Below are 22279 nucleotides of genomic sequence, written 5' to 3' on the forward strand. Positions count from 1 at the left end.
TGATCTCCCATACTGCGCCCCCAGATGGCCTATTCACCCCTCACTGCACCGCCACTGGCCTGGTTGCGCCCAACTTCCCCCCTGTCTGCCTGGTCTCCCCCAAATTACCCATTGCCTGCCTGGTCACCCCCAACTACCCCTCCTACCTGCCAGCCTGGTCGCCCCTCACTCTCCCCCTCGGCTGACCTGGTCACCCAATACAGACTGCTGTTCGGGCATTTGGTCGCCCCTCACGGCACCCATGCCAGCCCGGTTGCCCCACCCAGCCTGCTGTTCTGTCCTTGAGTGAGGGCATCCCAACCAATTTTCATATTCCATTATTACTAATACAGATATTTATATCCATATCTAGCTATATCTATATCTATATTTATCTATGTCTATCTATATACAGGGGCGTAAAGGCACATTGATGTTATCACTAAGGAGTCACTGACTGTGCCCACATCCTACTTCCTGACCACCTCCTGCAGCATAGCCCCTGGTGTGGAAGGAGAGGTCCCTGGGCACTGTGACCAGAACCCCAAGGAGGGCCTGGTTCTCTGAGGGCACAGTCAGCACCTCCTTCCAGGAGAAGCCCCAGAGACCAGGACCTCCCTCACCTCTTGCCCTTTGTATGTGCAGACACCTCCCATATGCAAATGCCCACACGGCCACCACACACACACACAGTTGGCGTCCACTTAAATGCAGGGCCTCCTCACCCTGGAGAACACTTTCTGGGGGACGAGGACCTCACCTGCAAGACATGACTCCCATGTGGCTCTTCCTCTTCCTGCTGTCAGCTCCCAGATGTGAGTGACTCAGGGCTTAGACGTGAGGAGATGGGGACCCTGCATCTGAGCCCAGGACTCACTGTGTTCTCTCTGTCCCAGGTGTCCTGTCCCAGGTGCAGCTGCAGGAGTCGGGCCCAGGACTGGTGAAGCCCTCGCAGACTCTCTCCCTCACCTGCACTGTCTCTGGTTACTCCATCACCAGTGGTTACTGGTGGGACTGGATCCGCCAGCCCCCAGGGAAGGGGCTGGAGTGGATAACGAGCATATATAGTAGTGGGAGCACTTACTACAGTCCGTCCCTGAAGAGCCGAACCTCCATCTCCAGAGACACGTCCAAGAACCAGTTCTCCCTGCAGCTGAGCTCTATGACCACCGAGGACACGGCCGTGTATTACTGTGATAGATACACAGTGAGGGGAAGTCAGTGTGAGCCCAGACACAAACCTCCCTGAGGAGACAGCAGGGCTGGGCTGCAGGGGGCATCCAGGACACCAGGGGGCGCTCAGGACCAGCAGACCCAGGGTCCCAGTTCAGAGGCTGTCCCTGGAGGGGTTGTGCAGGCTTCTTTTTGGGGTCAATGCTTTCTTCCCTCCTAGCATCCCTGGGGCAGTTCCTCTTTCTTCTTTGTGTCTTTAATTAGATTCTCTGCAGGAAAAAAGCAGGAAGTGGCTGTGTTTCAGATGTGGTCGACCTCTCATCTGCACCCTTCCTGTCACCATGTCCCTGATGGTCGCTCTCTGGGTTGACAAGGAAAACATTGTAGGGATTCCTTTCCCCTCACTGAGAGAGACGTCCCCCACTCTCCACGCAGTGCTGAGCGGGGAACACGGAGTCCAGGCCCCATACCTCACCTGAGGGTGATCAGCCCTCGCTCTGCCCCAGGAGGAGCCCTTTGGGGGCAGTTAGCTGCTTGCCTCTCACTGACATGGCTGCACATGGAGGTTTAGGGTCTCAGACCTGTGGGCGTTGCCCCTTCGTGAGCCTGGCAGGTGGACCCAGCTCCTAGGGTGTCCCCGGACAGAGGCAGGAAGGAGGCCTAGTGAGGGGCCCTGTCACAGCCCTGCTGGGTGCTGCTCTCCGTGGGTCTCAGAACCTAGTCCCAGGGGACGTGTCCCAACACCAGTCCCACTTCCGCTGGGAATCACCTGCATCCTGAGAACCTGCTGAAGGGAGACATGGTCCCTCCCACCTCTGCTGTGCCTCCAGCTCCGCAGACACCACCCCATCCTCACCCTCTGCCTCCCACACTCTCTCTCATCCCATGGCGCCTGCACAGGATGTCCCGTGTGCATGTGTCTGCCCTTTCCTTCCCCCCTGGTAGGTTTTGTCTTAAATGCACCCTTACTTTACCCCCTCATGCCATCTCCTGTGCCAGGCCCTCCCTGAGATGCCAGGGCCTAGGCCATTCAGGCAGCCTGCTGATTCCATGTGAAGTGCCCATAGGTGATGTTGGGCCCTGGAGGCCCCACTGTGTTCGGTGGAGACACAGCTGAGCACTTAGCTCTGAGCACCTCCTACAGCTCACATCTGTGCTGAGAGAACCTCCAGGGGCCCGTGAGCTGCAAAGCACCATGGTGGATGAGCCCGAGACCAAGGGGGTCAGAAGGCAGTCAGGGAAGAGCTGGGCCTTGTCATCTATAATGTTGCCAACATCTTGCTGACCAAAGCCCAGGTACACAGGGAGTTCTGTGAATCCTAAAAGTGCAGGAATAACTGGGACAGCATGACTCAAAGTTTGAGCGATGATCATGTGGTCACTGTTGGATCCCCAGTCAATGCACATGTCTGGGATGTGGGCAACATCCCCAGTGTGGGGCATGAAGGAGGCAGGCAATTAATTATTCTCTCTCATCATTGGTGTTTCTATATCTCTTGCCCTCTACCTCTCTGATATCAATTATAAATGTTTAAATCAATAATAAACACATAAAAATTATGCAGGATTGATTTCCAGTAGAATCTATGTGAGAGGCAACTGGTCAATATTTTTCTCTCACATCAATGTTTCTCTCCATCTTCTTTTCTTTCCCTCTAATAATCAATGAAAATATCTTCAATGGATGATTTAAAAAGGAAGAACTATATCTACATATGTATTTGTATCTATATCTATATCTACATCTACACCTACACCTACACCTATTCCATATCCATATCTACATCCATATCTATCTATCTACATGGGAGCAAAGGCACATTAATTTTATCCCTAAGGAGTCACAGATTGTGCCCACATCCTACTTCCTGACCACCTCCTGCAGCATAGCCCCTGCTGTGGAAGGAGAGGTCCCTGGGCACTGTGACCAGGACTCCAAGGAGGGCCTGGTTCTCTGAGGGCACAGTCAGCACCTACTTCCAGGAGAAGCCCCAGAGTCCAGGATCTCCCTCACCTCTTGCCCTTTGTATGTGCAGACACCTCCCATATGCAAATGCCCACACGGCCACCACACACACACACAGTTGGCGTCCGCTTAAATGCAGGGCCTCCTCACCCTGGAGAACACTTTCTGGGGGACGAGGACCTCACCTGCAAGACATGACTCCCATGTGGATCTTCCTCTTCCTGCTGTCAGCTCCCAGATGTGAGTGACTCAGGGCTTAGACGTGAGGAGATGGGGACCCTGCATCTGAGCCCAGGACTCACTGTGTTCTCTCTGTCCCAGGTGTCCTGTCCCAGGTGCAGCTGCAGGAGTCGGGCCCAGGACTGGTGAAGCACTCGCAGACCCTCTCCCTCACCTGCACTGTGTCTGGATTCTCCATCACAACCAGTGGTTACTGTTGGAGCTGGATCCGCCAGCCCCCGGGAAAGGGGATGGAGTGGATAGGGCATATGGTATGATGGAGACACTAACTACAGTCCGTCCCTGAAGAGACGAACCTCCATCTCCAGAGACATGTCCAAGAACCAGTTCTCCCTACAGCTGAGCTCTGTGACCACAGAGGACACCGCTGTGTGTTACTGTGGGAGAGACACAGTGAGAGGAAGTCAGTGTGAGCCCAGGCACTAACCTCCCTGAGGGAGACAGGAGGGCTGGGCTGCAAGGGGACACCAGGGGGCGCTCAGGACACCAGGGGGCACTCAGGACCAGCACAGGGCCCAGACCAAGAGCAGGTTGGGAGTTAAATAAAGATACCATTTCCTGCTCTGTCTTAAATTAATTTTGCACAAAGACTCAGCCACAGAGCTCACAGAAAGCGCTGTCCTATGTCTATTTTTAGGGAATGTATTTGTGAACAAAAAGGGGTCTCTGTCCTAAATCTCACAAAACTCAGTGACTGACAGAACCCTCACTGGAGGCTCTGATCACACATGCTACCTGGGCAGTCCTGGGGGTGCGCACGCCCCAGGCCTATGACTTCTTTACTAAAAGGCTCATCTTTGCCTTAAGCACCCCATCCATTGTTCCTGTGCATCTGACTTAACGCACCTTTAACATCAGCATGACCACCGTCCTGAGTGCACATCCACATCTTGGCCATCTGTGTGTCCACTTTGGAGACTTGTCTATTTAGGCCAGGGGTGGGCAAACTTTTTGACTCGAGGGCCACAATGGGTTCTTAAACTGGACAGGAGGGCCCGAACAAAAGCATGGATGGAGTGTTTGTGTGAACTAATATAAATTCAAAGTAAACATCATTACATAAAAGGGTACGGTCTTTTTTTTTTTAGTTTTATTCATTTCAAACGGGCTGGATCAGGCCCGCGGGCCATAGTTTGCCCACGGCTGATTTAGGCCCTTTGCCCATTTTTTAATAGGATTGTTTTCTTCCTTTTGTTAAGTTGTATGAGTTCCTATACATTTCGGAGATTAACCCCTTATTAGATGTACCCATACTCTTGCAAGTGGTAAGAGTTCTTTCTTTTTTACTGCTGCATAGTATTCCATTATGTAAATGTACCACAGGTTGTTTTTTTATTCCCTTATCTGATGATGGGCACTTAGGCTGTTTCCAAACCTTAGTTTTTGTAAATTGTGCTGCTTTGACCATAGAGGTGCATGCATTCTTTCTTGTGGGAAGCCATCCATTGTCAATGCTATCATGACAGTGCATCAAGGAACTCAGAAGGCTGATGAATCTTGAGCTTTAGCTGGGCTAAAAGCTATGAACCAATTGTTCTGTGTTGAGATAGTGAAGGCTCGAAGCAATTTCCTGACCTAATAGCCTCAAATTAAATCATTTTTTAAAATATATATTTTACTGATATTTTTACAGAGAGGAAGGGAGAGGGATAGAGAGTTAGAAACATCGCTGAGAAAGATCGATCAGCTGCCTCCTGCAGACCCCCTACTGGGGATGTACCCTCAACCAAGGTACATGCCCTTGACTGGAATCAAACCTGGGACCCTTCAGTCTTCACTCTATCCACTGAGCCAAACCATTTAGGGCCTCAAAGTAAATATTTACTGATCTTTACTGACCTTTGAAATAGTCTGTCTGCTACCTGTTTGCCATGCTTAACTGAGGGAAGATGTGTATATAAAATTGAATAAAAGCTGACAAGGCCAGGGTTTCAGTGAGCTTCTTCTCTAGAGAGAGGTGTCCACCTGCCTCCCCCGCCCCACGCCTTCTAAATTCATATTTCTTGTCTAGTGTTTTCATTTCTGTGCAGCCCCTTCTTCAGATCCTGAACCCTAGCAGTGCTGGTTTTGGCATTTTGGTGCCCAAATAGGAATCTGGAGAAGAAGACTCCCCTGAGAGAAAAACAAAAAGGGAAAAGTGGAAATTCACTGGAAAGGTGGGGAAGTTCACCAAGCACAAAGCCTATGCCAGCTTTGGAATCACAAACTGTAAGTGGATGAGGAATGTCTTTATTCAGCCAGGTTATAACAGGGCACAATTTGAGTGAAGGGGAAAAACTTTATAGTAAACTTTTGGCTGGCATGCTCAAGGATAAAGGAATTAAAGAGTCAGAAGGTCTTCTCTTGCAGTTTTTGCATGTTATTATAGAACATAATACTTGGTTTTCTGAAGAGGGTACATTAGATGTTGAATGTTGGGAAAGAATAGGTCAGAATGTGAAAAAAGCTCATCAGCAGGGGGAAAACTTGCCTCTGAATTGTTTATCCCTGTGGAGCACGGTATTGCATTTGCTAGAACCTTTTAGAGAGGTAAAGAGGACAAACCACCTCCCCTTATACCTTCCGCTCCTAAAGAGGAGCAGAAAGAAAAATTGGAGGAGTGGCCTTCATGTCCCCCTCCACCTCCGTGTCCTGATCCTGAAACATACAATTCCCCACTAATGGAATCAACTGTGCAAAGAGCTACCTGAGAAGGAGGAAAGGACATGGCAGTGGAGGAGAGAATAGCTTTTCCTATTATACAGGTAGCTGGCCCATATTTCCCAAATCAAATAATTAGACACATGACAAAGTTGACTTTAAAATGATAAAGGCCTTGCAGGAGAGGCCTACTGATCCATTTACAGGAAAAATTTTAACTAACATTTCTGAAGCATTCCTACCTCCTTGTGATTGGTACTCTCTGGCTCGTGCAGCCCTGGATGGAGGAGATTACCTGCCATGGAAGGGAGAATTTTTAGAGGATGTCAAGAACAGGCTCATGCTAGTTGCGGGCAGAATGTTCAAATAACTTTTGAAATGTTATCAGGACAAGGGCAATAGAGGGACTTGAAGACTCGACTACAGTATATGCAACAAGCTTATGAGCAAATTAGACTTTGTGGAGAAGAGCCTGGTGGGCTTTTCCAGCAAAAGAAGATCCTGGGGAGCTTTTAGTAAGTGTGCTCAGGGACCCACAGAATCATTTTCTGATTTTGTGACTCACCTCACTCAAACAGTGAGATGACAAATACAGCATGAAAGAGCAGGAGACATTTTAATTCAGCAATTACCTTATGAAAATGCCAGTGCTGATTGTAAGAAATGTCTGACACCTCTAAGAAGAAATGGTACCATTACAGAAATTACTGCAGCATGTCAGGATGTGAGATCAGGCATTTTTCTTTTCCTTTTTTTTTTTTTATTGCTTAAAGTATTACAAAGGGTATTACATATGTGTCCATTTTTCCCCCCGCCCTAGACAGTCCCCTAGCCTCCCCTATCCCCCAGTGTCTTATGTTCATTGGTTATGCTTATATGCATGCATACAAGTCCTTTGGTTGATCTCTTACCCCCCTACCCCCTGCCCCCCAACCCTCCCTGGCCTTCCCGCTGCAGTTTGACAATCTGTTTGAGACAGCTCTGCCTCTGTATCTATTATTGTTCAAAGGTTTATAATGGTCTCTATTATCCATGAATGAGTGAGATCATATGGTACTTTTCCTTCATTGACTGGCTTATTTCACTTAGCATAAAGCTCTCCAGTTCCATCCATGACGTTGCAAATGGTAGGAGTTCCTTCCTTTTGGGAGCAGCATAGTATTCCATCGTGTAGATGTACCACAGTTTTCTAATCCATTCATCTACTGATGGGCACTTAGGCTGTTTCCAGATCTTAGCTATGGTGAATTGTGCTGCTATGAACATAGGGGTGCATATATCCTTTCTGATTGGTGTTTCTGGTTTCTTGGGATATATTCCTAGAAGAGGGATCACAGGGTGAAATGGGAGTTCCATTTTTAGTTTTTTGAGGAAACTCCATGCTGTCTTCCATAGTGGCTGCACCAGTCTGCACTCCCACCAGCAGTGCACGAGTGTTCCTTTTTCTCCACATCCTCTCCAGCACTTGTCGTTTGTTGATTTGTTGATGATAGCCAGTCTGACAGGTGTGAGATGGTACCTCATTGTTGTTCTGATTTGCATCTCTCGGATGATTAGTGACTTTGAGCATGTTTTCATATGTCTCTTGGCTTTCTGAATGTCCTCTTTTGAAAGGTGTCTATTTAGGTCCTTTGCCCATTTTTTGATTGGATTGTTTATCTTCCTTTTGTTAAGTTGTATGAGTTCCCTATAAATTTTGGAGATTAGGCCCTTATCAGATATGACATTGGCAAATATGTTTTCCCACGCAGTGGGTTTTCTCGTTGTTTTGAGATCAGGCATTTTTCAAGCAAACTTAGTAGCTGCCGCTGTAACAGTGGGGAATAAAATATGTTTTAATTGTGGACAGACTGGACATTTCAAAAAAAGAATGTAGGCAACCAAAGAGGACTCAGGGCGGCGCCCAAGGGAAAGGCATGAGCATTCTGCCTCCTGAATCAAACAATGCAGATTCGACCTCTTTATGTCCTAGATGTCAAAAAGGAAATCATTGGGCCAGTCAATGCAGATCTCAATTTCATAGAAATGGGAAGCCATTAAATTGAGACATAGGGAATGGCCAGCCGCAGGGAAACGGTCAGAGGGGCTTTCCCCAGCCCTGTCAACAACAGGGGATTTGTGCCCTGCAAAGCCCACAGTGGATTCCCTCATCTGAGCCACTCTAGGGAGTGCAGGCCTAGATCTCAACAGCACAGTAGCCGTCACTCTGACTCCCCTTATGACTCCGCAAGCTGTTCCTACAGGAATTTTGGGGCCTGTGCCTCTGGGAACATTAGGATTAGTCTTAGGAAGAAGTGGAGACACTCCGAAAGGACAAACTGTTTTGCCTGGAGTCATAGATTCAGACTATGAGGGAGAAATCAAGGTAACACTAGAATGCAAACATATTATGCAAATTACTCCAGGACAAAGAATTGCTCATCTCCTACTTCTACCTTATATTCAGCAGGGTGAAGCTATGAATAGGAAAAGAGGAACACAAAGATTTGGATGCTCAGATATCTATTGGATACAGGGAATTAGCAAAACCCATCCTATGATCAATTTAAGAATAAAGGGAAAACTGTTTAAGGGTTTAGTAGACACTGGAGCAGATGTTAGTGTTATTAGTAAAGATTCTGCCTCCAACTTGGTCCGTGGTAGAAGCTATGGGCTCTATTACGGGAGTTGGAGTTCCTGATAATACGCAACGTAGTGCTGCAGTGTTAAAGTGGCAAGACGAGGAAGGACAGACAGGATGGTTTCAGCCCTACATAGTCTCTGGAACTGCAATGAACTTATGGGACTGGGATGTTTCAGAAGGTTTACAAGCTGGTGCTATTACCAGCAAGGGGCAGCAGTTAATAACTCAGGTGGAATATCAAGCTGGTCAAGGCTTAGGAAAAAATAATCAGGGAATTAAAGAACCCATTCAGGCCAAAGGAAACCAGGAAGATGAGGATTAGGATATCAGCCTTTTTAGGGATGGTCACTGCTCAGTCTCCTCGCCCCCATGCTGATCCTCCACAATAGAAAGATGATAGACTGATATGGGTGGATCAGTGGCCATTAACCAAGGAGAAATTGGGTCATGTTCATGGATTAATACAGGAACAAGTAGCCTTCCAATAGTCCTTGAGATAAGCCCATATTTACAATAACTAAGAAGGTGACAGGAAAGTGGCGATTGTTGCATGATCTTGGAGTGGTTGACGCTACTATGCGTACCATGGGAGCTTTACAGCCTGGACTCCCAGCGCCTTCACAAATTTCTCTAGATTGGTCTCTTCTAGTAGTAGATCTTAAGGATTGTTTTTTTCACCATTGCCTTGGTACCTCAAGATAATCAGAGATTTGCCTTTTCAGTGCAATCTATTAATAATATAGAGCCTATGAAAAGATATCAATGGAAAATTTTGCCTCAAAGAATGGCCAATAACCCAAAATATGTCAAAAATATGTAGCTCAAGCTATTCAGCTTTAAGGGACAAATATTCCCAATATTATATTATCCATTACATGGATGACTTGCTCTTAGCGAGTCCATGGGAAGAGCAGACTTTAGCAATATTTTCCCAATTGGAAAAGGAACTCTCTAAATGGGGCTTAAGGATTGCTCCAGAAAAGGTACAGAAAGAAACGCCTTTCAAATATCTAGGAACCATAATGAAAATCAATGTATTAGGACTCAAAAGGTGAAAATATGAAAAGATTGCCTTAAAACCTTAAATGACTTTCAAAAATTATTAGGGGACATTAACTAGTTAAGACCTTATCTGAAAATCTCTATGGCAGAAATGACAAATTTATTTAATATACTTAGGGGTGACTCTAATCGTTCCTCTCCCCAAACATTAACAGATGAAGCTAGGAAAGAGTTACAAATGGTAAGAGTTCTTTCTTTTTCACTGCTGCATAGCATTCCATGCTGTAGATGTACCACAGGTTTATTTTTTTTTTTATCCAATCATCTGCAGAAGGGCACTTAGGCTATTTCCAAACCTTAGCTATTGTAAATTGCACTTCTATGAGCATAGGGGTGCATGCATTCTCTCTGATGAGTGTTTTGGGTTTCTTAGGATATATTCCTAGAAGTGGGATCACTGGGTCAAATAGGAGTTCCATTTTTAATTTTTAGATGGAACTCCATATTGTTTATCATGATGGCTGCACCAGTCTGCATTGCTAATGAACCAAATAAACTGATGAACAAAAATAGACCCAGAGACATAGAAGCATGGACAGACCATGGAACCTCAGCGGGAAGGCAGGGGCGGGTGCATGGGAAGAGATCAACCAAAGAACTTGTCTTCACATATGCCTAACCCTTGGACACAGACAATGGGGTAGTGAGGGCATGGATGGGGGACAGGAGGGACCTGGATGTGGTTTATGGGGGGGGAGGGAGAAGGAAGGCCTACGTAATACTTTTAACAATAAAGAGTTTTAAAAAGAGAGAGAGAATAAATCTCGTTAACTATCCTGGCACCCAGTCCCCGCCTTCCTCTCTCCCATCTTCATGTCACTCCTCACCTTCCCTCCTTAACTTCAAATGCATAAACGCAACTGCAAATGGTTATTCTATGGAGCATTTGAGGTCTTTCTCCCCAACAGTTGTCAACAATTTGGCTGGAATAGAATCTTATAAACATGCTCTTCATGTTTGGACATTTCTTACATCAACATGTTGTCTTTTCTTCATTTACCACATACGTTCATACACATTTCTTCCCCGTGTGGAGAGGGAAGTGCACACAATTATTATAAACCTGCTGCCTCCACATGATGGTGGTGGTGACTCTAAAGATTTTCCACTCTTTGGTGTGGGGATGACGTTCCAACCACTGAGCCCACCAGCCAGGCTCCATGTCAAAATGATATAAATTATTCCAGTTTGATTGGCTGGAAAACAGACTTTTGCACATGAACAGCAGGGAAGCTGAGTGAAATGTGTGCTTTCAAGAGGCAGCTGCATGCTTGTGACAGGGACAGCAGATTAGAGACAGAGACTGTAGCCACAGCGTCCAGCCCAGCCTCTCCTGCATCCTCACATGTTGAGGTTTGAGTTCTGTGAAAGATCTGATTAGGAAAACAACAAAGAGAACCTTTCTGCCACAAAATAAAAGCATCTTCCAGTGCAAATTCTTATTCCCAAATCCAAGAAAGGCAACCTGGCCCACAGAGGGTAAAGGAGAGTGAGAGAAAGCCCCATCCATGTGCCTCTCGGGGAGCACCCCTGGATCCTCATCAAAACCACAAGGAAGGAGGACTCTCAATCCTGGAAGCCTGCCCCCAAAGAAAAGGGGTGAGGTGCTGGAGGCAAAGATCAGCAGTAGTGAGCATAAAAGGCTATGGACTTTGATATTCAGCAGGGCTGAAAATCAGCATAATATTGCCCTGCTGTTGGCCAAAAGGCTCACGGCAATCCCTAACCTGATAATCCTTTTACTGTTTACCAAACTTTACTGTTGATATGCCTGTTTGCATTCTTAAAGGGCAAATGTGTATTCAAGTGAATAAAAGGAAGACAGGACTGTGGTTATGGGGGGTTTCTCTGCTAGCAGGAAGTTTCCACCTGTCTCCCCCATGATTTCTAAATTAAAATGTCTTGTCTAATGCTTCCTTTGTGTGTTGGCCCCTTCTTCAGATCTTGAACCCTAGCCATGCTGGTTGCGGCTTCACAATCAGGGTCACCGGGTCTGTGGAAAAGAGTGAAGGGATGTGGGTCACCAATAGAATGACAAGGTCAGACATGCAGCCCAGGGTCCCAGCTGCTCCTTATATGCAGCCTCCATGCAAATGGGGCTCTCCTCCTGCTCATAAAAGGGGCCCTTGCCCGGCATGTTGGGGAGACACCCAGAACACAAGCGCCTGAGACAGGACCCCAGCGGCTCCACCATGGACTTGGTGTCAAGCTGCGTTTTCCTCCTGATCATTTCTCAAGGTCGTTCTCAGGAGAGGGGAGAGCTGAGACCTGTGCCTGTGCCTGTTGGTGCTTCCATGTGATTCTCAGTCCACCTTGTGTCTCTGTGTTTGCAGGTGTCCAGTGTGAGGAGCAGCTGGTGGAGTCCGGGGGAGGCCTGGTGCAGCCTGGGGGGTCTCTGAGACTCTCCTGTGCAGCCTCTGGATTCACCTTCAGTAGCTACCGGATGCACTGGGTCCGCCAGGCTCCAGGGAAGGGGCTGGAGTGGGTCGCACGCATTAGTAGTGGTAGTGGTAGTAGCACATACTATGCTGACTCCGTGAAGGGCCGCTTCACCATCTCCAGAGACAACTCCAAGAACTCGCTCTATCTGCAAATGAACAGCCTGAGAGCTGAGGACACGGCCGTGTATTACTGTGCAAGAGACACAGTGAGGGGAAGTCAGTGTGAGCCCAGACACAAACCTCCCTGAGGAGACAGCAGGGCTGGGCTGCAGGGGGCGCTCAGGACACCAGGGGGCGCTCAGGACCCACAGCACAGAGAGCAGCCCCAGGAGCAGGGGCAGAGGGTGGTGGGGAGGGAAGGGCCTTCCTGTTGGGCACAGGGATTTCCTCTCAAGCTCTCAGCTGTCTCCAGGGAAGGCTCCTGCTCTTTCTCTGAGGCTCTCATTTCCCGCTTTCTCACTGCAGACCCCAGAGGAGGGGGTAACACTGCTGCTGGCAGATGACATGTGGGCAGCGATGGGGACTCTCCTCACCACGTGTCTGTATTTCCTGCTTTTCTTTCCCCACAGAGACCATCCTCACTGCTCTCATCGGCCTGTGTTTGGAAACTTTCCCACCAGGAGAGACCCCAGCACAGCCCAGGCCCCTGGGTGCTGAGATCGGTGTCTGACCCACATGCCCACCTGTGCCCATAGGGTCCTTCCTTCTGACAGGCCAACAGTAAATAAAACATGGGCACGTCCCGCGGAGAGTGGAAGCTGGATGGACCCATCTGAATGCTGCAAAGGGCCCTTGAGGGCTTCTCCCTGGTCACCTCCCCTGTACAGGTGCCAGGACTTGCTGTTTCTGGTGCCACAGGAAATGACCTCAGCTCTCTCCCCATAGATGTCACACCAGAACTGATGTGAGATGACAGCAGTGTGCGTATCCCGTGTCATACAGTTTCATAGGGACGTTTAACGAGGTTCATTGGAAATCATCTTGTTTCAACATGCAGCTGACTTTGGAAATCTCTTGGTGAAGGAGACAGCTTTACAGTTTTCCAATCTTTTTTACTTAAAATCATGGGCTAAAGTTTGAAGTTTCAAAATGACAGTGTTGGATCATTTGTAGATCAGTCCTTTGAGGACTCTGACGGGATAATAATCCACGTAGAGGCTTCTTGTGGGGCATGTGTGAAGCCGCAACCAGCACAGCTAGGGTTCAGGATCTGGAGAAGGGGCTGACACACAAATGAAAGCACTAGACAAGAAATATGAATTTAGAAAATTATGGGGGAGCCAGTTGGAAACTTCCCTTTAGCAGAGAAGCTCCCTGAAGCCCTGGACCTGTTAGCTTTTATTCAACGTAGATACACATGTTTGTCCTCAGTTAGGCATGGCAATCCAGTAGCAGAAAGACTACCTTTAAGGTCAGTAAACATTAGTAAAGATTTACTTTGAGGCTCTTAGGTCCGGATAGTGCTTTGAGCCACCACTATTTCAACAGTACAATCGGTGCATAGCTTTAGCCCTTGCTAAAGCTCAAGGTTCATCAGTCTTCCGAGTTCCTTGTTGCACTTCATGATAGTGTTTGACAATGGAAAGCTACCAGCAGGCATGTTAATCTATCACAGAATTTTCCCAGCCTCCATGTCATAGGTGCTGGAATGACTAAACCTTCACCACACTCACGTCTGCAGGACAGAGGAGACCTCCTGCAATTCCCTCCTTGCTCCTTTGGTGGGTTTCCTGGAGCTATGAGAACCCACTGTGTCTGGAAAGCTTAAAAATCCAAGAGGAAAGAACACTTCAAACTCTTTTTATTAGTCCAGCATTATCCTTATTCCAAAACAGGGTGATACTACTAAGCAAGAGAATTACAGGCCAATATCCCTGATGAACATAAAGCAGCCGTGGGCAAACTACAGCCTGCAGGCCGGATCCCGCCCGTTTGAAATAAAAAAAAAAGAAGACCGTACCCTTTTATGTAATGATGTTTACTTTGAATTTATATTAGTTCACACAAACACTCCATCCACCCTTTTGTTCCGGCCCTCCAGTCCAGTTTAAGAACCCATTGTGGCCCTCGAGTCAAAAATTTTGCCCTCCCCTGACATAGAGGCTAAAATCTTCAATAAAATATTAGCAAATTGGATCCAGCAATATATTTAAAAGATCATACACCATGACCAAATGGGATTCATCCCAGGGATGCAAAGCTGGTACTATATTCACAAATCTATAAATGTGATACATCACATAAACAAACAGAAAGACAGAAATAACATGACCATACCTATAGATTCAGAAAAAGCATTGGAGAAAACCCAACACCCACTTTTGATAAATATTCTCAGCAAAGTGGAAGAAGAGGGCTCAGATCTCAATACAATAAATGACATGTATGACAGACCTACAGCCAGAATCATACTCATTAAGCAAAAACAAAAACCATTTCCCCTAGGAAACAGAACAAAACAGAAATACCTACTTTCACCTCTCTTATTCAACATAGTATTGGAAGTCCTAGCCACAGCAATCAGACAAGAATAAAAGGCATCCAAAATGGAAAGGAGGAAGTAAAACTCTTATTATTCATAGATGACATGATATTGTACACAGAAAACCTAAAAGATTCCACAAAACACACAGCTAGATTTAATAAAGGAATTCAGCAATATAGAAGGATACAAAAATAACACCCAGAAATCAATGGTACTTTTATATACCAATAATGAATTCTCAGAAAGGGAAACTAAACCAACAATCCCATTTACCATTGCATCAAAAAAAAATATGATACTTAAGAATAAACTTAACCAAGCAGGTAAAAGACTTGTACTCAGACAAATACAGGATGTTGAATAAAGAGGTAGAGGAAGATATAAACAAGTGGAAAAATATACCGAGATCATGGATTTTTAGAATTAACATCATTAAAATGTCCATATTACCGCCAAAACCGGTTTCGCTCGGTGGATAGAGGGTTGGCCTGCGGACTGAAGGGTCCCAGGTTAGATTCCATTCAAGGGCATATACCTTGGTTGCAGGCACATCCCCAGTGGGAGGTGTGCAGGAGGCAGCTTCTTGATGTTTCTCTCTCAGTGATGTTTCTAACTCTCTATCCCTCTCCCTTCCTCTCTGCAAAAAAATCAATAAAAATACATTTTTTAAAAAATGTCCATATTACCCAAAGCACTCTACAAATTCAATGTAATCCCTATTAAAATTGCAACAGCATATTTCACAGACCTACAACAAATACTCCAAAAATTTATATGGCACCAAAAAAGACCCCAATTAGCCACAGCAATCTTGAGAAAGAAGTAAAAAGGTGATTGGATCACAATACCAGATATCGAATTACACTCCAAAGCCATAGAAATCAAAACAGCCTGGTACTGCACAAGAACAGGTATATACATCAATGGAACACAACAGAGAAATCTGAAATCTACCCAAGACATTATGCTCAATTAATATTTGACAAAGGAGGCAAGAGCATACAATGGAGTCAAAACAGTCCCTTCAATAAATATTGTTGGGAAAATTAGACAGATAAACATTCAAAAAAACAAAACCATATACAAACATGCCCCATACACAGGAGTAAATTCAAAATGGTTAAAAGACCTAAATGTGAGTAGGGAAACCATAAAAATCCTAGAATAAACCAGAGGCAGCAAAATCTCAGACATCTCTCATTGCAATGTGTTTACAGATACATCTCCAAGGACAAAGGAAACTAAGGAGAAAACAAACAAATCGGAATACATCAAAATAAAAAGTGTCTGCACAGCAAAAGAAACCATCAACAAAATGAAAAGGGAGCCCACAGTATGGGAGGACATATTTGGCAAGGATCAATGTGATAAAGGGTTATCCAAAATGTATTAGAAACCCATACAACTTAACCAAAGGAAGACAAACAATCCAATTTTAAAACTGGCAAAGGACCTAAACACACACTTCTCCAAAGGGAACATACAGATGGCCAAGACACATAGGAAAAATGCTCAATGTCACTGACCATCAGAGAGATGCAAATTAAAAGGACAATGAGGAATCAGTTCACCCCTTTCAGAATGGCTGCCACCAACAAATCAACAAATGACAAGTGGTGAATATGTGGAGCAAAGGGAACCCTCCTGCTCTGCTGGGGATGCAGGCTGGTGCAGCCATTATGGGACACAGTATGGAGTTTCCTCAAAAAATTAAAGATGGAACTGCCATTTGAACCAGGGATCCCGCTTCTAGGGATATATGCGAAGGGACACCAAACACCAATCAGAAACAATGGATGCACCCCTATCTTCATGGCAGCACAATTTGCAATAGCTAAGACTGGAAACAGCCCAAATGCCCATCAGTAGCTGAGTGGATAAAAAAGCTGTGGTACATTTCTGCCACGGAATACTATGCAGCAGTTAAAGAGAAGGATCTCTTATGCTTTGGGACAGCATGGAGGGACCTGGAGAGTATCATGTAAGTGAAACAAGCCAGTCAGAGAAAGAAAAGTATCACATGACCTCACTCATATGTGGAACCTAATTAACAAAATAAACTGATGAAGAAATTAGATCCAGAGACCTGGAAGCATGGAGCAGACTGGGGAATCTCAGAGGAAAATCGTGGTCGGGTGGGAGGGTTGGGAAGAGGTCAACCTATAAACTCGTATGCATATGTGCATCATCCAGGGACACAGACAATAGGATCGTGAAGACCTGGGCACCTGGGGCCGGACTAGAAGGTGTCAATGGGGGATGAAGGGGGCATGTGTAATACATTCAACAATAAAGGTACAATTTAAAGAAAAAAAGAATTAGGACTTGGACCCTCAGACTCCCACTGAATATGGTCCTTGTGTCACCCATCACCTTTCAGGTGGGGTCAAGACCTCAACTATGAAATACTCTGCCTCATGATTATACAAAAGAGAGGACGTACACCGGGTTAAATATGGGTAAGTCTGTGCCCTGAGGGCATCACCCACAGCCACACCCTCCCCTACAGAAGTGCTCACAGCACAGCCCTCAGCATGGACTGGAGCTGGAGAACCCTCCTCCTGGTGGCCATGGCGACAGGTAAGGGGCTCCTCTCCTGGGTTATGGAGGGTCCAGGGAGAGTCAAGGGGGATTCCACTCACTCCAGTCTCCGTCCCACAGATGTCCACTCCCAGGTGCAGCTGGTGCAGTCTGGGGCTGAAGTGAGGAAGCCGGGGGCCTCCGTGAATACACCTTCACCAGCTACTACATGAACTGGGTGGGACAGGCCACAGGACACGGGTTTGAGTGGGTGGGGAGGGTTAACCCTTACAATGGAAGCACAAACTATGCACAGAAGTTACAAGGCAGAGTCTCCATGACCAGAAACAGGTCCACTGTTGGGGTCCAACTCCAGCAGATCCAGTGGTTCCCAAAGGTGTGGACGGAGACAGCGTTCAGTTGATCAGCAGCCTAGCCAGGTTCTCTAGCCAGGTTCTAGCCAGGATTGTCTTGTTACATCTGTATTTATACCAGTTGATTTTTTTAAAAAAAATATATATATATTTTATTGGTTTTTTACAGAGAGGAAGGAGAGAGAGATAGAGAGTTAGAAACATTGATGAGAGAGAAACATTGATCAGCTGCCTCTTGCACACCCCGCACTGGGGATGTGCCAGCAACCAAGATACATGCCCTTGACCGGAATCGAACCCTGGACCCTTGAGTCCACAGGCCGACACTCTATCCACTGAGCCAAACCGGTCAGGGCATATACCAATTGATTTTAATCCTATCAATTTCTATTCCAAAGGTTAGGGCTTTTCTTATCTCCATTCCAGGGAGTAAAGATTAAGTAGCTTAAAGGTGATTAATTACCCGCCTGGCACTTAGTTAAGGGGTTTTATCCCCTCCCTAACTTCAGGGAAAAATCCCTACCTGGGGAAACAACCTTTCTTGGAGAGGTGACCTTGGTTAAAGCATATAGCGCTAAGGGGAGCAAACATATTAAGAACAGTATGCCATATACACCAGGTCCCTTGAGACATATGCTGTGCAGATGTTTCTTCGTTGCAGCTACTGTGTCAGGCAAGCAAGGATGGACCGGCTTCCGGCAGTCCATGAGCACAGCCTACATGGAGCTCAGCAGCCTGAGAGCCGAGTACACAGCCGTGTATTACTGTGGAAGAGGCACAGAGGGGGAAGTCAGTGTGAGCCCAGACACTAACCTCCCTGAGGAGACAGCAGGGCTGGGCTGCAGGGAGCGTCCAGGACACAAGGGGGTGCTCAGGACCAGCAAACCCAGGTTCCAGCTCAGAGGCAGCCCCTGGAGGGTGGTGCAGGCTTCCTATTGAGGTCAATGCTTTCTTCCCTCCTAGTGTCCCTGGGGCAGTGCCTCTTACTTCTTTGTGTCTTTAATTAGATTCTCTGCAGGAAAAAAGCAGAAAGTGGCTGTGTGTCCGATCTGGTCGACTTCTCATCTGGGCCCTTCCTGTCACCATGTCCCTGATGGTCGCTCTCTGGGTTGACAAGGAAAACATTTAGAGATTCCTGTCCCCTCACTGAGAGCGACGTCCCCCACCATCCACACAGTGCTGAGCAGGGAACACAGAGTCCAGGCCCCAAACCTCACCTGAGGGTGATCAGCCCTCGCTCTGCCCCAGGAGGAGCCCTTTGGGGGCAGAGCTTGCCTCTCACTGACATGGCTGCACATGGAGGTTTAGGGTCTGACCCTGCAGGCACTGCCTTTCTGTGAGCCTGGTAGGTGGACCCAGCTCTCAGGGTGTGCCGGGAAAGAACCAGGAAACAGGCCCAGTGACAGGCCCTGTCACAGCCCTGCTGGGCCCTGTTCCTGTGGGTCTCAGAACCTGGTCCCAGGGGACGTGTCCCAACACCTGTCCCGCTTCCCCTGGAGAATCACCTGCATCCTGAGAACCTGCTGAAGGGAGACATGGTCCAGTAACCTCTGCTGTGCCTCCAGCTCCGCAGACTCCACCCCATCCTCACCCTCTGCCTCCCATACTCTGTCCTGTGCTGCGCACACTCTCACCCCATGGGGCCTGCACAGAACATCCCCTGTGGCTGTGTCTTCCCTCTCCTTGGGCCCTTGTAGGTTTTGCCTTAAATGCACCCACACGTCATCCCCTCATTCCCATCTCCTGTGCCAGGCCCTCCCTGAGGTGCCAGGGTCAGGGCCACTCAGGTGGCCTGAAGTGACCTCATGTATCCTTCCTAGCCCAAGTGCAGTGCCCACGTGTAATGTTAGGCTATGCAGGCCCCACCTGTGCCAGGTTGAGACACAACTGAGCACTGACCTCACAGCACCTCCAACAGCTCACACCTGTGCTGAGGGAACCTCCAGGGGGCCATGAGCTGCAAAGCATCGCAGTGGATAAGTACATGACCTTTGGGATCAGAGGGCAGCCAGGCAAGGGCTGGGGTCTGGTCACCTATGATGTTGCCAACGTCTCGCTTGCCAGAGCCCAGGTACACAGGGAGCTCTGTGAATCGTAAAATGCAGGAGGAGCCAAAGCAGCATGGCTCACTGGTTGAGCATTGAGGTATAAACCAGGAGGTCACCATTCAATTCCCAGTCAGGGCACATGTCCAGAATTCTGGAAACATCCCCAGTGTGGGGCATGCAGGAGGCAGCCAACCAAAAATTCTCTCTCATCATTGATGTTTCTATTTCTATCTCCCTTCTTCGCTAAACTCAATGTTAAAAAATTTTAATAAATAAATACATACGTACATAAAAATCTTGCAGATTTGATTTACAGTACAGTCATATATGGGAGGCGACTGAGCTATATTTCTCTCTCACATCAATGTTTCTTTCTTTCATTCTCTCTCTCTCCTTTACTTTCCCTCTAAGAATGAATGAATGTATCCTTGGTTGAGGATAAGGAAAACAATATCTATATCTATACTTTTATGTACATCTACAAATACATCTACATCTTTATCTCTATATCTATCTCTACATCTACATCTATAGCTATGAACTATGAACATATTCTTAGGCAAGGATAAAGAAAAGAAGATCTATCTATGTCTATCTCCATATCTATGTCTAAATGATCTGTAATTATAAAAGCATAATATGCTAATTAGACCAGGTGACCTTCCGGATGAAGCCACAGAGGCAGTGGGGGGCCAAGCCCCTTGCACGAACTTTGTGCATCGGGCCTCTAGTATATCTATATCTATATCTATATCTATATCTATATATATATCTATATCTATATCATCTATATCTATATCCATATCTATATCATCTATATTTATATCCATGGGAGCAGAGGCACATTGATTTTATCCCTAAGGAGTCACTGATTGTGCCCACATCCTACGTCCTGACCACCTCCTGCAGCATAGCCCCTGGTGTGGAAGGAGAGGTCCCTGGGTACAGTGACTAGGACCCCAAGGAGGGCCTGGTTCACTGAGGGCACAGTCAGCACCTCCTTCCAGAAGAAGACTCTGAGACCAGGACCTCGCTCACCTCTTGCCCTTTGTATGTGCAGACACCTCCCATATGCAAATGCCCACACGGCCACCAGACACACACACAGTTGGCGTCCACTTAAATGCAGGGCCTCCTCACCCTGGAGAACACTTTCTGGGGGACGAGGACCTCACCTGCAAGACGTGACTCCCATGTGGCTCTTCCTCTTCCTGCTGTCAGCTCCCAGATGTGAGTGACTCAGGGCTTAGACGTGAGGAGATGGGGACCCTGCATCTGAGCCCAGGACTCACTGTGTTCTCTCTGTCCCAGGTGTCCTGTCCCAGGTGCAGCTGCAGGAGTCGGGCCCAGGACTGGTGACGCCCTCACAGACCCTCTCCCTCACCTGCTCTGTCTCTGGATTCTCCATCACAACCAGTGGTTACTGCTGGGACTGGATCCGCCAGCCCCCAGGGAAGGGGCTGGAGTGGATGGGGTACATAAGTTATAGTGGGAGCACTGCCTACAGCCCTTCCCTCAAGAGCCGAACCTCCATCTCCAGAGACACGTCCAAGAACCAGTTCTCCCTGCAGCTGAGCTCTGTGACCACCCAGGACACGGCCGTGTATTACTGTGCAAGAGACACAGTGAGGGGAAGTCAGTGTGAGCCCAGACACAAACCTCCCTGCAGGAAGGTCTGTGACCACCAGGGGGCGCCCAGGGTCCCTGAACACAAGGACCAACCCAGCAGCAGGGGCAGTTGGAGGTCAGGCCTGGTTCCTGTGTGGTTTCCTCTTCATGTCACAGTTTCCCTCAGGGAACCTCTGGATCCTGATTCTGTGCTGACGTCTGAGTCTCTGAGTGAGAAAGTCTGTTGTAAAGAGAGACAACTTTCTCCTGTGAACAAAACGAAGAGAGTCTCTTTCATACACACTTGTGCCATAATGAGTTTTAACATCAAATCTTCTGACCCACGTCACCTGAATCTAACAAGAGGCTCTAATGACTCAACAGTGAAGCTCCCCTGAATGATGGACCGTGGGCACCACAGGTGTGTGAACTCAAAGCTGCAGAAGAAGGACCCACAGGTGACAGTCCTTGTCTTGTCCTCATGCTCACAGCACCCAGAGGAGTGGGCACCATGCAGAAGCAGAGGCACAGCAGCTGGTACAGATGTTCATGACACACACTCACCAAGGGGACGTGGGATGGTTATTATGCTCCTGATTGAAACCCCTGAGAAGCACAGGAAAGATCACTCAGCAAGTCAGACCTGCTTGGATGGAGATTGGAAAGGAGAGGGCGCAGGGCTTTTATTTTGGAGAGGTGGTAGGGGAGGGGGAGGAATTCTGCCTCCAGGGACTTGTGTGGTTTCAATCTCCCAATAACTTCTACCAAGAAAACTATGCCCTCCTCCCTTGCACCTGCGCACTCCTTTCCCTGTGGCCCCTGCAGTCCCAGGCCCAGGTGAGCTGCCCCAAGGACCACTCCCTCCTCAAGGCCCTGCTACCAGCTGGGCAGCCGCCAGAGCCTCTCAGCTGCTATCCACTCTCGGGTCCTCACGTTGCTATGGGTCAGAGCAGGACCAAGCGTTTCAAGAGACCTCAGTTCTCCCTCCAGGGACTGTCAGACCCAGTTGGCAGCAGCACAGAAAGGGACTGAGTAAGAAGAGGCGGAGCTGCCCTAATCGGTTTGGCTCAGTGGATAGAACTTTGGCCTGAGGACTGAACGGTCCCAGGTTCGATTCCGA

The 22279-nt window shown here is 47.5% G+C and overlaps 1 protein-coding gene across 1 annotated transcript in view; it reads left to right on the plus strand.

Annotated features, from left to right (window-relative positions):
* The first annotated feature begins 11829 nt into the window (after nt 1–11829).
* The window catches only part of LOC308526227 (immunoglobulin alpha-2 heavy chain-like), a 175055-nt gene continuing 164605 nt past the window's right edge, over nt 11830–22279 (plus strand). The window contains exons 1-2 of the mRNA XM_081101317.1: nt 11830–11921; nt 12017–12330. Coding sequence (XP_080957443.1) covers nt 11876–11921; nt 12017–12330 — 360 coding nt within the window. The 5' untranslated portion in view covers nt 11830–11875. The remainder of the gene's footprint in view (nt 11922–12016; nt 12331–22279) is intronic.

The sequence above is a fragment of the Myotis nattereri genome (genome assembly GCF_964212035.1).
Source record: "Myotis nattereri genome assembly, chromosome: 1".
NCBI classification, from domain to species: domain Eukaryota; kingdom Metazoa; phylum Chordata; class Mammalia; order Chiroptera; family Vespertilionidae; genus Myotis; species Myotis nattereri.